The 17,139-nt window shown below is 41.0% G+C and overlaps 1 protein-coding gene across 3 annotated transcripts; it reads left to right on the top strand.

Moving 5' to 3' along the window:
- Positions 1-688: 688 nt before the first annotated feature.
- Positions 689-16,362, top strand: LOC137255653 (phospholipase B1, membrane-associated-like). Of its 3 annotated transcripts, none has more exons than XM_067793128.1 (14): positions 689-752; positions 2,192-2,318; positions 3,541-3,659; positions 4,134-4,218; positions 5,613-5,671; positions 6,577-6,644; positions 6,957-7,003; positions 8,417-8,525; positions 11,276-11,408; positions 12,445-12,602; positions 13,491-13,662; positions 14,792-14,896; positions 15,493-15,561; positions 16,111-16,362. In XM_067793128.1, exons 2-14 carry the CDS (start codon positions 2,261-2,263, stop codon positions 16,150-16,152), a joined length of 1,224 nt encoding a protein of 407 aa, XP_067649229.1. In that variant the 5' UTR covers positions 689-752; positions 2,192-2,260; the 3' UTR covers positions 16,153-16,362. The 3 variants fall into 3 exon arrangements, with proteins under 3 accessions (XP_067649229.1, XP_067649228.1, XP_067649230.1); XM_067793127.1 differs by lacking the exon at positions 689-752 and adding an exon at positions 1,301-1,751; XM_067793129.1 differs by lacking the exon at positions 689-752 and adding an exon at positions 1,308-1,751 and having other exon boundaries at positions 4,137-4,218.
- Positions 16,363-17,139: the final 777 nt, after the last annotated feature.

Genomic DNA, 17,139 nt, shown 5'->3' on the forward strand with positions numbered 1-17,139 from the left:
TGATGGCTTAATTTCATCAAAGTATAGCACACATGCTCGTGGTTTCGTTACAATACCCGCGATGCTTCGTGATTCACATTCATGTAGTAAGGATTACACAGGGTTTATGGATGCCAGCAGATGACAAACAGATATATCAATAGTAATGTTAATACTTGGCTGCTTCATTTGAAAAAAAGGATCGTCCTTCTTATCTATCTACACATGTATGTGAGTCTGAACATAGTCGCCTGCCAAATGGCGCCATTGTCAAACACACACAGACAGACACACACAGACAAAGAGAGACACAGACAGACAGACACAGACAGACAGACAGACAGACACACACACACACACACACACACACACGTACACAAACAAAATAACAATAAGAAAAATGAACATAAAATAGACAATACAAAATGTACACAAAGGCACTCAGTGTAAGCTTGTGGGAACTTGAACACAAAAGCGCATGTAAAATATCTCAAAACCGTGAACACAGCCCTGACTGGCAAACATTCAGTCCATGAGCTCATTACGCAATACATCATTCCAAAACGTTTTTGTGTGATGATTCCCTATACCTTACACTAGACTTGACTACTCCTGTAGTTCTATTGGTTCCATTAAGATATCTGCAGATATTTCACAGTGCTGCCGCTGAGAGGAGAAATATCGAAAGACTGGCTCTGATTTCGCATGTGTCATCAGGAATGGGTTATGCGTGATTCACTCCGGTGTATCAGTGTTCGAGCAGAAACACCAGGGTAAGTCCGAAAACGCCGCCTAACACACACACGCATGCATGTAGCACTCAACTACTTAACATGTAGCCATATACAGTGGAAGCTGTCTAAACCGGCACTCATTGAGACTGAAGAAATAATCTGGTTTAAAGAAAGAGATAGATTGTAGAGCTGATGGTAAATGAACAAGCCACGGATGGGTTTGAGATTGTTGACAGCTTGCCGGATTGGACAGATGCCGGTTGACAGCTTCCACTGTAGCTGGACAGTTGTACGGCGTAAAACTAATACTAAACTAAATACTTCACACATCTTCAGCTGCTGCTACTACATCACCACCACAAGTAACGACAACAGCTCTTTTACTTCTCCTGCTACTATTTACTACGTGTACAACAGCGACTGTTACTACCAATACCACTATTTCTCCCACAAGTACTTAATCTTGTCTTTGCCGTGCCTGTTCGTCATGAAAGACCTTGGTTTTGATCTGTCCCGCACTGAAAAACCCAGCCATCTTATATGACTATTAATAGAATAAACAGGTGCCGTCGATTCAGCCTGTTTTGATACGTGGCCTTTGTGTACATGGTAACACAAACGGTAAATTCGGTCAGCAAGCTCTACAAGTTCTGAGCGGAGACTTTGTCACTGAAATCGCAAAGGTCATGATATTTTGAGCTTCTGAAGCCGGTAGTTCCTAAAGAACGGCTTTGATTTTGATCTATGTCTGATTTGTATCTGCATCTATTGACTTGAAGTACGTGTACAGCTTCATGGGGATATTTACTGTGATCAATGGTGAATTCGTCCTTGAACAAACTTGGTGTGTTGACCTCTTTATTTTCCTTTCCTTTTGATTTTGTGCTGATACCTTCCAAGGCCATCTACATTGATGCTATTGTTTGTATTGCAAGCCGCAGTGGACAAATCACGGATCACAAAAAGCAAACCAGCGATCGATCAACTTCGATCATTTATTTAGCTTCTGATGCGTATTCACGTTCCCCGACATCTTTGGTACGTTGCCCGACATCTTAAGTACGTTGCCACTGGTCATATCCGATGAGTGAATGATTCAGTTTTACGCCGCCCTGAGCAATATGCCTATAAGGCGACTGTCTGTAAATACTCGAGACTGGACCAGTCAGTCCAGTGATCAACAGTCACCACAGTTAGGAAGTGATGGCATGTGACAATCAAGCCAACATTTCGTGTTCTGTGGTGGTGTAGCTTAGTGGTTGAAGCGTTCACTCGCCACGCCACAGATCCGAGTTCGATTCCCAACATCGGTACAACGCATGAAGCTCATTTCTGGTGTTCCCCGCCGTGATTTATGGCATATTGCATATAGTCTGCACGATGTAAAGAATTCATTTTGAAAACATACAAACGCTGATATTTGTTTTGGTGTAATCGCTGGCCTTATTTTGTGAAAGGGTACAATCTCGGCGTTTTAGATAAGACTATGGGATTGTCAACGCTATAAAACAACACATACAGACGTTCATTCACACCAGGCGGTAACCATGGCGATGTTTGCGGTGCTTCTCGTAGCTGCGTTCCTTGGAGCAAATGCTGAGAAACGTGAGTAGGGACGTGTGATGCCTGTAATACAGCTGGTGTTATTGGCTATTTTCTTTGTTTCTTTTATTTTTTTTAAATTGTACATTAAATATGATATCATAGTAATGAGACGCGGTCACTCGCCATTTCTTGTTTTCTAATGGATACTTCTGTTTTTCGCACAGCAGACAAAAGGTATGTAGGAAGGAGGCACACATACCGGTTGTGAGGTCAACGCAGATATATATGCATGTATGCATGTATGCATGTATATTTGTGTGTGTGTGTGTGTGTGTGTGTGTGTGTGTGTGTGTGTGTGTGTGTGTGTGTGTAACCAGTTCTATTCAGAATATAAATATTGCACCAATACAGAAATTTACCTTACCAATATTAAATCACCACAGCTTAAGCGAACGCATACTAAATTTAGACGCTCAAGCGGCACGATTTGCCAGAACTGCAAATAGATATTCAATGTCCAATCTCTAATTTATCGCCAGAAGATGAGTACCATTTACTACTTATAAGTCCGAAATATTTAGAAATAAGAGAAAAAAAACCACGTGCCTCATTTTTTAACAATCAACCATCAAGATATTAATTATGGCTGCTACTTTGCATAGAAAATACTGACTTATTGTTTAAGGTAGCCCCTGTATTGTACCACATATTTACGTTGAGAGAAAAAAACGTAAATTGTAGATGGGTTTTATGGATTTGTAGATGCTCCCATTATTCGCGGATTTACAGGTGGTACTTAGGGACGTCAAACTCATGCTTTCGTTTAAAAATACCAATTACACAGGCTATTCGACACTCACTAGCTTTCACAATTTTGTCTTACAACAGGTGTCTCAAGTGTCTACAGGGGTTGACAGTTTAGTTAGGATGTGAGTTATGTCAGTCACGTGTGAGCGAACTGACGCAGGGTCATTAATACACTAAAAAACATGTATGGCATCGGCGGTGTGCATGCGTCTCCTTTTGTCCGTCTAAGCATGAAGGTCGTTTAAGTTATATTGGAAACTCTTCAAATGGGTGTCAAGTTAAAATGGATTGATTTAACGCCACTTAGTGTCGTTACATGACAAAGTAGCTGTTTGACGTGGGAGACAATCCCGGAGTATACAGACATTCCATTTGTGAAACCCCTGATGCTGATTATAGCACTGACAAGGGGTTAAGTAAAGATAGAATGAAGTCAAATATATTTGATTGGTACTTGGATGTCACTCGCTTTCAGCTATTTCGTCCCCATCGTACCAGCGTCTGGTGAACTTCTACAAGCACCTGCTCCCCAAAAGTCCTGTTCTACTGGAACTATGGCAGGAACATCTCAACAACTACACTGCCATGATGGAGGTAACGCACACGCAAACCTACACGCCACCGCAGATTTGCTTTTAGAGCAGTTACACACCGTGTCCTGTGTAATGACAATGATAGTGATTTAAGGTGACAGTTGACATACACTCTGAACCTCTTTACTGCGTTCCCCTCAATGCCAAACTATTGCTATAGGAATCATTTTTATGTCTTTTGCGTCGCCACCAAATCCTGAACATGGGGCAGTCGGTAAGGGTAAGAAACTTAAGAAAGATACAATTATCTGAATAAGGGTAGTTCGGATGATGGGAAATACAGAAAAGCCATGATCGTGAAAAAATGGGGGAAAATGCAGCCATTTGGGAGCATTGGGCATCGCCATCAACCGTTGCAATACTGCTATAGCCCTCAAGGTCGTCAGATCCAAAGCTCTGTGGTCTCGAAATCTGACATCAAGACAACACTGTTTCATGGTGATATTCTTACGTCAATCAATACTTTGTTCTGCAGCAGAAGCGGGCAGTATACAGATATCCCGTCCCAAACTTCAACTGCCACACCACCACGCCTTGGGGAGGGCGTGACGCAACTTCCGGTCAGTACACTTCCGATCTCTACATAACGTTGTCAGTCAATAACAGGTTTAGCTACTGATGCTTTAGTAATTGATTGTCCAGTATTATACTTATTCATAGTTACATTCACGGAAGCCTGCCAAAGTATGCGAAGTACAGCATTGGAATTCTGTCTAAATGCACCTGAAACAGATGATGGTCAACTCGAACTGTGTTGGGTTGTCATATCGGAAGTGGAATGAGGTAGTGTATGAAACAAGCCAGAAACCCACCAAGCTTCAGGTCTCGTAACTTCCAAAAGTTATTAAATTAGCACTATTGATTAAATGGGTTTAATAAGACCAGATAACAGGGTATTTTAAATTGACTGAGAACACCTGATATTTTTACCATACCATCGGTCTGGCAAACTGCAAATTTAGACCGTCAGAAATCTAACCGGTCTAGGGCGTTCTGTCGGGCCGTGTCTCATACCTAAGGTGAGGACAGCCTACTGGGTGGTGGCTAGGATAATTTATTCTGGGTGGTACTATTCTACTCAGGGTGGGGGTGAGTAGTAGTAGTAGTAGTAGTAGTAGTAGTAGTAGTAGTAGTAGTAGTAGTAGTAGTAGTAGTAGTAAAAAGTAAAAGTAAAAGTAAAAGTAAAAGTAAAAGTAAAAGTAAAAGTAAAAGTAAACGCCTTGGGTAACAACCGCCAGAAAAGCCTGCTGTCAGCAGTCAACTTGCTAGTTCCGTTTGATACTGAAACTGTGCAGTTTAAACTGGGACTAAAGTGGTGTAGTAGTTGCAGTGACGTTGTTTGCGTTGCTGACGAACTGTAACGGTGTCGAGTCGTGTCCAGACAAACTCGCGCGGTCCTACCTGGAAAAGTTTAGCAACCGCTTACCTTAGTAATTCACATGAAGTTTACACCGCCGCTTTTAGCAGTATTCCATCAATGTCACGGCGGGTGAGACGAGAAATGGGTTTAACATACTGTGCCCGTATGGTGAATCGAACCCGGATACTGCTTGACTAGTGAACGAGTTAATCACGAGGGTACCTCACGAACCCAATGTCAAATGAAAATAATAACCAGCATTTACTTCCTGACCAAGACATCCAAGTTTGGTTTGTCTACACGACATCGTGTTCATTGGTTAGTTCAATACCTGGAATGGAAATACTGAACATACTTCATCATTACATACACGTCCTAGAAATGCCCAAAGTAAGAAGGTCCTTCAGACTTCCCAGTTCCTTAAAAGCGGTTGTAGCGCTACAACGACCGTAAGTCAATGTTAAATTATGGGAGTTACAATCATCATGGCTCTAGTGGGAACAGGGCCCAGGTGTATCCTAGCATATTACAGTGCTTTAGAAATAAGCATGCCAATAGTGAAGCCTATCCTAACAGCTGATAGTTCTGTTTTAGTCCATAACCTTCACCCTGGTGATGTCAAGGTCGTGGGCGCCATCGGAGACTCTCTCACGGTAGGTATAACTGTGGGCGATGCACTGGTTGTTATCAATGACATATATATAATGTAAAGTATATCAGATCAGCACTTTGTGCTCAGTGTTGGTTTATCAAGTTCAAGTTAAAATCAGTCTGTGAAAGACAGATGTGTGAAACCCAACGGACATCAAAGAATGTGATATCAGCAGCAATTGCATTCTAAAATTAACAGTATGTATAAATAGAAAGGCAGTATGATATGTAGGCAGTGATGTAGCATAAATGACAGTGATGGTGATATGCACTTCGCTGAGAGCAGTCTCGGTTGTGCATCTTGGGTGAAAAGAAAACTGCTGGACTCGTTCTCACGTGAGATGTAATTTGAGATGAAAGAGTTAACTCCCCTATTACACGCGTGGAAAACCTACCGAAACTTTCCCACCTCAGACATACAAGAATAATCCGAAAGTATGATAATCTTAACAAAAGGTCTGGCCTTCAGTTTAAACGGACATTTTCCTTCGTTACACCATAAGACAAAGTTATGTTCATTGTTCTTGGAAGTGTTTTATCAGCGCAACTGATCAACTGACTTTGGACAACTTAGACTATATAAATACAATAAAATTATTGTACTTTTTGATCTTTTCCTCATGCCTAATATATTACACGCGTCTTAAATAAGCATGTCCTCGTGAAGTAAGCGGTTCCATCACCCTGACAACGGTAGTTATTTAAATGACCTTCTGTGGGTGATTAACCTTTCTTCAATGAACTTTCCATGTTTTGTACCAAGCGACCCCAAATTACGTCATTTTAACGATTTTTTAATTATTACAAACTAGTTTGCAAGACGAAGGAAACAATTTGAAAATTGCTATTTGATTCGCAATAATCATTAATTTGAAAATTTAGACGATCTTACAAACCTTCGTTATAGGCAGGTAACGGCATTGACGCTAGCAACATCCTTGGTGACCTCGTGGAATACCGTGGACTTTCATGGAGGTATGACATCCTCTCAGACATATCACAGTGTAAGCACTCACCTTGACCGGCATATTTGTGGTATGTTTCCCGCCTGTCAGGACCCTTACTACCTCATCCAGATTATCACACATATGGTATAACGTTGTGTAATACATGTAGAAGTATTATTCGCTTTACTCGTTTGACAGTCTATGTTTACAAATTTCACTATTAAAAGTTTTGTCAGCATTGCAAAACTTGTGAAAGCATAACAAATGTCCAATTCAAGCAAGCGGATATTCGAATTTGAATGTGTACCTGTTTCTAAATCACCTGATACTGATGTTTCAGTATTGGCGGCGACGGTAGCCTAGAGACAGGGGAGCTTACTCTGCCAAGTAAGTTTCTAGAATTCCCGCTAAAGAAACGCACGTCTTACATACAAACCCTGGACCAAGTATACCAATGCAACAAACCCAAATTCTAGAATATGTGGCAAGTCTAGATTAACACAGTTTCTGAAAAATGAAAAAGTCTCTGGCTTATGAAAATAATTTCGACTTATTCTGTACAACATGGTCATGTCAGAGGCAAGATGTTAATGTAGCGATTCGGAGGCCATTTCATTCTCCTGACACAAGTTAGTTTGTATTACTGCTAATATTTTTTCATGTGTGTGATAGGATAATGGAAAACTTTATAAATGTAAGGTATGTCATGTGGTATCCGGGATTTGGGTGTTAGTAAACCTTACTATCGTTAACCTATTAATTATAAGATGCCCGGTCCACATTGTAAGGGGTGATGTAAGGTTAAGTTAAGCACTCGCTTGGTCCGTTCGCTATTCAGCGTTTACGAGATCAGACGGCCTGGGCTCGTAAAAACAACACTGCATTCATGTACTGACACTCGGGCATGCAATGAATAACTCAACAACAGGTTCTATACTCACTAAGGTTTAGTCGGTCCCTCTCTTCATGACAAGCTGACGTGACCTGCACAGGATAGGGCAAGGTCTTTACCAGATATGATCGATCGCGAAACGAAAGGTCTGCTGACTTTGCAATGCGTAGCCTTTCTGGTGCTGACGGTATCTTTTTTAAGGTTCTCGGCGTTTCTTATAATGTGCATATCACCATGTAATACAAACAAATAATACCGATTTGAAACTATCCCAAGTTGAATTAACGTCTGAGATTTGGATGTTCAGTTGGCAAGGTATAAGTATGAGGATTCGCAATCTTAATTTTACTTTATTTGGTTTATGTGTTTGTTTAAAGTGAAAATTATCGGAGTGGTTTCACTGCAAACAGACTATAGGTGTCTCTTCCCCCAAGGTAACTAATACCAGCCTTTCGCATTAACGAGTGGTTCCTTCACATGATGTTTGATGAAAGTGTCCGTTATAGCAGTGTCCAGACTTTCGGGGTTTCCAGATATTCGAGTATCGGTGCCACATGTTAACTCGATGTCGAAATGAGCAGGTTGAGATATTCACACAGGAATCGACACACGCACCCATGACCTCAAACTTTATCACATAAACATGTCTTTATTAGGTCAAGCAAACCTTATCAGATTTCCACATACCTGTTTTTGTTGTAGGACACAAATGTATATTTTTATCCAGTGCACGTAGGTTTCCGTAAATTGATAGATACCTAATAAAAACAAATCAAAAGATTTATTGGCATAGGAACTGTAACTCACCCTTACCAGGCTGTTTTAATGGAGACATGTGCAGTTTACGTCACTTAAATGCCAGCTTGTGTTCCGAATGTGGTTCAGTAACTAGTACATTTTATTTTCAGACATTTTGAAAAAGTTTGACAGGAATTTGTACGGGTATTCCCTGAAGACAGGGGGACAGAGCAGCGCCAATGCTATGTTCAATCTTGCCGATCCCGGAGATACGTCATAGTGAGTATACGTCATATATTGAGGGGCAGGCATTTGATTATTATTGTGGTTTTGAATAACTTTTTCAGGAAAAAACACGAAAATAATATGTTTTCATCTGATTTTTAAATACTAACTTTTATCATATGAGCATGTCGACATTCCTGAAAACATTGTATCTAAAAAGCTATATTTGGTTTGACGCCGTTAAAAAGTCATTGTTATGTATGAACACTCCTCAGGCCACGGCTGTCGCTGTTCCATAGAGTGGTCCCACCTTTGTGAGTTTATTCAAATGAATTTATTCAAATTGCCTCTGTTCACCCAGAAGAAAATGGGTACCCGGTGGGATAGGTCATATGACTAGTAATCTTCGAGCGCCTTACATTCAGTCGGGTCATCAGGGGTAATAATGGTCATCATGATGTATGCACTTATAGCATGTCCAAACGGGTTGGAAATATATAAGCGTTATACGAGTTATATTCGCTTATTTTCATTACTAGTCGCCAGTCAACATATACTATTCCAAAAAAGAAACACATAGACGAGAAAGCGGTTGCGAGAATGTTGCATTTTCAAACATCCCGTCCACGAACAGGGTTTAGTGCATGAAATTTTACACCAGTTTCGAGGAAAGTAATGTCTATGCAACCAAATGGATATTTTAGATAACGGAGACGTTGAGCGCGATGGTGACGACGAAGCACGACCCCGGCGTCAGGTTTCCTGGCTCTCAGACCAATCTTGTTCAACCCGTACAATTTGACCGGATATCCTCTAAAGTCCAGGCACCTTGGCTGCTGTGCTCTCACCCGTGGCAGTACGTTCACGCAACTGTAGTACTCGGATTACCGTTCTTGATCTGCAGTGGTTACTCGAGGTCTGCCTGTACGGGGACGGTTATTTGTTATACCTGTTTGGTTGCATTATATTATGCTCAGACTAACATTCAGATGTCTGGCGACAGAAGATTGGTAATCTCCAGCACGCATTCTTTCAATGGCGATGTTCCTTGTCGCAGAGTCAAGACGTGACGCAGTGGTTTGACCTTGAAACGCCTTCAAAACGAATGCCAATTTCTGAAAGTAATCTGGACATTATTGCCAGGCAGTGAATGCTCTTTACTGCACAATGTCAACTGGAAGGTGATTTCTGTTGCATTGTGACGATGCCTTTCTCACCCTTGTAAGAAATTTCATCAAGACCAACATTTTCAGGTAAAAGTTTTACTTGTGTAAAATCATGTTATCAACATTTTTGCTACATATTTTGACGATTGTTTGAACAAAATAGGTAATTAATAGATTTTACAATGCAAATCGCCGATGCGTTTTTTGGGATAGTATATGAGTTGCATTGAAGGGACGGAACACTTTACCAGTTTTACCAGTATTTCTTCCGTCGCATAAATAACAACTGGCACTGAACCAAGACTCTTTCTTTTGACCTGAAACTGGAGACTACACAAGTTTTTTTTCAAACCATGTGAAATATACGGACGGAGAAACAGAAATGGTATCTGTAGAAGCCTGGTATACACTCAGTGTTGAGGAAACATGACGAAGGAATGGAGTTCAACGATAACCCAGAAGTGCAGTTAATTAGCATTATGACTGGCGCATGTTTACGACAACAGACTGCCAGAATCTGTTCCTTGTGATGCCGCGGCGGAGGAATATCAACATGAGACGTTGTGCTGAGATGTATGAAACCCCCAAACACCCCCATCCCCATCCCCATCCCCACGTAACGATCGCTCAAGAAGGCTAATTGATTTGAGGGTCACGCTGAATACCTTTCAACTTATTCCTGAGTTGATGGACGGACATAAGACGTTGTGATCTCAAACGCCCATTCTTAAGGTCACCACTGCCCATAAAAGTGTATGATCAGTACAGATACGACAGTACGGGTTCATATTTCCGTTTGTGACCTCATGATAAGCTCATGATAACTATTGGGCCATTTAAAGATAACATATTATTGCAGAGCATTCCATAAAGGACCATTTTCCTATCTTCGTGTTAAATATTTTAATTTCATTGGTCAATGACGCTTTAACAAGTTTCTCAGGAGTGTGACAACTGAAAAAAATATTATCCCCTGCCACAGTAACCGTCAAATTCTCCACTGAGAGGCTAACAATCTGCATGAGGTCATACTATGACACATGCAGTGTCCGGATTTTAAAAAATGTTGTCAAACTTTAGTTTGTCGTGTGAAGGCCTCTTTAACATTCCAACTACTCGCCCCAACACCAGTTTCAGAGTCAAACTGTTGTCGAGAAATAGGATCTGTGTCTATTCTCACCAACTTTTCCATCAAACGTTCGGTTCTGTCGAACTCGAGTGTGACATGTGAAGTGTTGTCAAACTCGCGTTGTTCAGAAGCGACCAATCGCAGTCAACGAAATCGTAACGTGACCTCACCGAAGTAGACTTGGCGCTCAAATGACACGAAAGTTTGACAACTTGCGTGTGACGTGTGAAAGCGCAAGTTTGACAAATTTTAAAATTTCAAAAATCATGTCTTGTCAAACTTTAATTTGTCGTGTAAAACCCGCTTAACTGCTTCTCATCAAGTTTTCATTCAGTTCCATTACCCGTGATCAATGTTTAAGTGTCATTCTCAGAGGAGAAAAGAACCAGGCTCACTGTATGAAAATATACATCTAATCTCCAGCTGTATGAAATACAGTAACTACAAAATGTCATTATTCACCGCTGAATCTACGAAAGTATCGTACTTGAAATGTTACTCTTTTTCAGTGACATGCCCGGACAGGCACGAATGTTGATAGACAAAATGAAGGCCGACAAGAACGTTGATTTTCTCAATGACTGGAAAGTCATCACCGTCTTCGTTGGCGGCAACGATCTCTGCGATTCATGCCATGACACAGTGAGTTTGGGAAGCGACATCGATATAGGGTGTATTCCCTGGCTGAATACCATGCATTGAAATAACACAATTTTGTCGAAACATATTGTGGAATACTCTAAGGGACATTCTCGCGATCTAGGATTCTCGCGATCTCGACCTTTGGAAACTAGCTAAAAATGCTGAAAGTGCGAGAATGAGAGATCGCGAAAACGCGAGAACGCGAGATTTGGTCAACATTCTCGCGTTCTCGTGTTTTGGGGATGTTTTTAGGCATGCTCAACGACAGCGTGTAAAACGCGAGATAGCGAGGACGCGAGAAAATGAAATATCGCAGTCTCGCGTTCTCGTGATTGTTTTTTTTTTGTGTGGCCTTAATTGAAAAGTTGAGGTTGCGAGATTTGACAGCATGTACAAACGTCGCATTCTCGCGTTGTCGACTTTTGACAAGAAGTGCTATGTACCAAAAAACACGAGAATGCAGATCACAAGAACACGTAATTTGATAATTGTCATCCAGAAATTATTTTACCTTTCGACTTTTCATAAATTTAAAAAATGCCAAATTGAATCAATGAGATCTTTTGTGGCTGTCTCGAAACCAGACAATCTCGACGTAAAGAGGTTTAACTGTATCAACCGTCTACGGGTGAATATGAGTGTCTCTTTTGATACAAAAAACTATGTACACACATTGAACCAGTTTGAACGATATTTGTGATTTTGACGATGCATTCATTTTGTTGCATCCAGTTAAGAAATAGAATTGTTAGATATTTTTGCAAATACACAAAACTTTTAAGTGCATAACTTGAAAATACACGACTTTCACCTCCTATGGTTTGTCTGTGCTTCTCTGCATGTCTTGTTTAGCCCACCAAGGAACACACTGGTAACCCACAAAAATCGCTGCTTGCTGGGTACCCCATCGGGCCAGAATTGACATCAGGTCTGACATACGTGGTCGATATTCAGACTAAGCCGACGTATATGCCGACTTGGAATATTTCTTGCTTTTAAAGTCCTGTAAATAACACTCACTCACTCTCTCACTCAGGCCAAGTACGCTGCCAGCAACTACGGCGCCAACATCCGTCAGGCACTCGACCTCTTCCACAAGGAGCTGCCTCGCACCTTCGTCAACCTCGCCACCATCTTCGACATCGCCCCTGTCGCCGCGCTCAGTACAGGATTCTTCTGTAGCTTTGTCCACGCGTTCGTATCCTTTACATATCCACATCCAATATGTCCATACACGTTGGTTGTGAATATGTAAAGACATCTGCAGCCATATAAGTAGTCTCATCTATTTTGTACTGCCCCTGACAGTTCACGTACGTACACCAACAGATTCGCATGAAGTTGGTCTAAGCTGTTTTATAACTAACGGAAAAAAACTCATATCAAAACTCTGTTTAGTAAGAGAGCCAAAACCGTTTACACTATCTCGATTCCGACTGTATTGTGACCATATATTCCGAAATCGCTACCTCTTTGTAATGGATCCAAGTGTTCGCCAATCAAGCTATCATTTTTGGAGTGATCTGTTCATAGCCAAATCAAGTGATATCTTAACCGGCCTAAAGTTTGACAAAGCTTTCAATTTCAGAGTTGTCGGTCTATTTTCACCAACTTTTCTGTCAAACTGTTTGACGTCTTAAGTGTTGTCAAACTCGTGTTGTTCAAAAACAATCAATCGCATTCAAAAAATTGTCACGTGGCCACATCGATGGCGACACGACCCTCAAAATGACAAGAAAATTTGACAACATGTATTTGACGGGTGAAAACGTTTGACAACTTTTAAAGTTTTAACAGCATGAAGGCCGCTTTATATCAAAGTCACTTCAAGTACTATTGTTGTCTGACGTCACCATGTCATCACGTGTATTACGTCACAGTTAGTTCATGTGTTGTATTACGTCACAATCCGTTCATGTGTTGTATCGCAATCACACCCAGTATTTTGTTACATTACTGTCTCATCAATTATTGCATTAAGTCAGAATCACATCGACTGCCGCAAACGTCACAGCATCAACAATCGATTTGTGAAGTTACAATATTTTCAAGACTTGTCTAACGATTTATTCACATTGGCAGCTTGGTGTGCGACTGTGGAGACAATCGGAACAACGCTGGCTATTTGCGGGACCTCGCACATGCCTACCAAAATGAGCTGTCGACTCTCGTCGCCTCCGGCAGATATGACACAAGGGATGACTTCACCGTTGTACTCCAGCCGTTCTTCACCAACACCGAACCTCCACCAAAGGTGAGTGAAACAATCTCAGGGGTTAAAAAATTCCATCGCCCGACGCCCGGGACAAGTCAGTTTTCATTTCGGACAATCAAATAATGGTATCTAACTTGTCCGTGAGCTACTAAATAATTTCATATCTGCTCAAAAACTACTCATGTGGTGTATTTTTTGTTTGTTTCTTAAATTGAAGCCCTAACACTTATGCTCATAGAGTTTTAGTCTTAAAGCCACATGGTTAAGAATGCAATGAATCTTAGCTAATGGCACAGTGTCACACATTTTCGACACTAATATATCATATAGACATTGCAGGCCTATGGATTCTCTTAAGCATTCCTATTGATGCAATAAAAGATTTAGTTTTCCTTACGACTTGCCTGAAGTCGATAATTGAAATTTTGAGGCGAACAGCGTGCAAACAGATTACACTCACATATTTGGAATGTAAATGATAGCTCCATACATCGAAACCTGTCGCACACGGTGCGGTTGGTTTTTGCCGAACTGGTCTCAATCACAAGCTGCGTTCTGGGATATTAATATTCGTGAAGATATATATAGGGATATAACTATGGGGTTCGCTAGAAATAATGTTCGGCCGCTAGAGGGCGCGAAAGTCGATTTAATGCAACAATTATTCATTCGAAGTTCTAATGTAATAGTGTAATTTAAATACGTAAATCTTTGTGGAATTAACTTTATGGTAGCTTTCCTGAGGTCTGATAGTTAGCATTGCTGAAAGAAATGCATTATGTATTTTTAATGTGGTGTGACATTGTGCCTTCAAATCAACACGCATATTGTACTGGTTTGGATCTGAAAGACGTGGTGAACCTCCCCAGAATATCACCAGCCCATACTTCAAACTGACCTACCTAGGCATTGTTTGTGTTTCGCATATAACACATAAATTCAAATGCATGAATTCCTTTGTGTTTAGTCACAGTATATAAAATCGATGCCAGGGTAAAAGCAAGCATTAAAAAACGGATTTGACCCAAACAATCCAAAACCGTACTTGGGTGTGAATACTTCCCAAAACACTACAAAATCAGCATTTCTTGTTGGTTCAGTTTTAGACACTGTCATTCCTGTAGATAGGTCTTACTCGACGTCCTTGACTTTCACCTTTCTGCTTCAGCCTGGCCAACCAGGTGACATTGACATGACCTTCTTCTCCCCCGACTGCTTCCACTTCAGTGGTAAAGGTCACGGCGCAGCCGCACTCTCCTTGTGGAACAATATGGTTTGTAATGTGTGCTTCGTGCTTGCGATTCATAATCAACGTCAGTGTGTGTGAGTGTGTGTGAGTGTGTGTGAGTGTGTGTGTGAGTGTGTGTGTGAGTGTGAGTGTGTGTGTGAGTGTGTGTGTGAGTGTGTGTGTGTGTGTGTGTGTGTGTGTGTGTGTGTGTGTGTGTGTGTGTGTGTGTGTGTGTGTGTGTGTGTGTGTGTGTGTTTGTAGCAGAGCCGCATGAACGTCCGGGTTAGAATTGAACTTCAGTAACCCATGCTTGTCGTTAAAGCCGAATAACGGTATCGGGTGGTTTGGCTAGCTGACTTGATTCACATACGTCATCGGTTCCCATTTGAGCAGATCGATGCTCATGCTGTTGATAACTAGATTGTCTGGTCTGGGCTCCATTGTTGCAGACAGCCACCATATAGCTGAAATATTGCTGAGTGCAGCGTAAAACTAAATTCACTCACTCAATTTTGCAGGGGTGTAGTGTCTGTGACTTTACCAATGAGACTAAGAAACTGTATTGCTTAACTTTTTGTGAGGAGTATATATAGAATGACCATAACACAGAAGTACAGTTAATCCCCAGTCATCTGTTTCAGATTGAGGCAGTTGGCCACAAACAACTCGAGTGGCATTTAGATCAGCCTTTCCTCTGTCCCGGAAGTTCGGTGGGTGAAAATTCTATCGTTTTGATTTTGTGGCAGAGATAATGTTGCCATTTTACAGTTTTTAGCCAGGAAGGACAGTGAGTCCAGTCCTGGGTTACACTTGAAATAGTGATATCCTGATATACGCGTTAGGACAAATGGTGTCAAGCATCTGCTTGACAATGATACCATGTGTAGGATTTACCAAAACAGGTGTCATGTGACTTCAACAAAATTATCACCTTGCCTAGGCTTCAAAACAAATAATGTCACAAGTAACCTTTAAGCTTTATCAATAATGATACTTATCATTTGCCGTCTTTAAAAAAAATCGCCAATGCAGGTGGTCTTCAAAATTAAGGAATAGTCTGATTTGTCTCGATTCCGGAAATTTTGCTATACGGTGTTTGGTGTATGAACGCCAATCATATGAACATGAGTAGACGTACACAAACAATCTTCACTAGAATGGGGGTCCACGATCATGTTGCTGACCCGTCAAATAACTCAGATACCGTTAAGTACAGAGTGAAATACAACTGATTCTCGGCCACTCATGTTTGTTTCCAGAAGGGGCAAGATCACTGGTTCTTTGCGACGACGAATAATTAGTTCCAGGTGCGTGCACAATCAACTCTTTTGTATTAAAGGTACACATCGACCAATCATCTGTGAATCAAGAATATACTTTGAAAGGTCGTGTTCCTCAAATAAAGAAGTTGATCTCCATATATTCTCGTCTATATGCATATCACTTCTAGTGCCGTGATAAAGACTCGATAACAAGTGTAAGACGTTTTAAGATAAAATGTTATCCGAATATCTCACCGTTGCATTCTCTTTATGCATAAACTCCGACCGAACATATTTCTCTAAACAAGGACTTTAAGGCACAACACTCCACCCTGAAAACTGTACAATGAGGAAAGACAGTATTGTTTGAACATTAATCAGCATTTGTGTGAGCTTTCGATGACTACCATTGACTTCTCGAGGAGGACAGATCGATATTTTGCCATGATACAAGGTGCCTGCTGCTATTTTTCACTGATTTACATATTAGCTGCATGCCCTATTTTACGCTTACATCTCAAGAACTGCACAAAATATATTGACGAGAACGGAATATGGCATTCAAGAAAAACTTCACAAACTCATGATACAAACTCAGAGCGAAAAGTAAACGAAACAAGTGACACGTGACGAAAATAGTGACTTTCAACCCCAAATGTGAAGTTTTCCCACGATTTGCAAATATGGGTGTCCCAGGAACCCCCAATTATTAGTTCTGAGGGTTCTTGCAGGCAACATGAGGGCCCTGATAAGTAACAGCCAGGAATGAATCATTGATCGTAAGGACTGATGGATGAAATGAGGCACGTAACCGCTCTGAAATAACGAGAAACTAAAACCAGCTATAGATATGTGTATGAATAATATTGTGGTCTCAATGATTTTTTCTGTCTCCATTTGTGCGTACTGGATGCACATTTGAGCGGCGTAAAAAACCCTGCTAAAATAGTTTTGTCGTCGCTAAAGAAACTCTTCATCACTTGGCGCATCTACAGCTGATACCAGCGGCCTGGAATTGGTTCTGGT

Source organism: Haliotis asinina, chromosome 11, assembly GCF_037392515.1.
Source record: "Haliotis asinina isolate JCU_RB_2024 chromosome 11, JCU_Hal_asi_v2, whole genome shotgun sequence".
NCBI lineage: Eukaryota > Metazoa > Mollusca > Gastropoda > Lepetellida > Haliotidae > Haliotis > Haliotis asinina.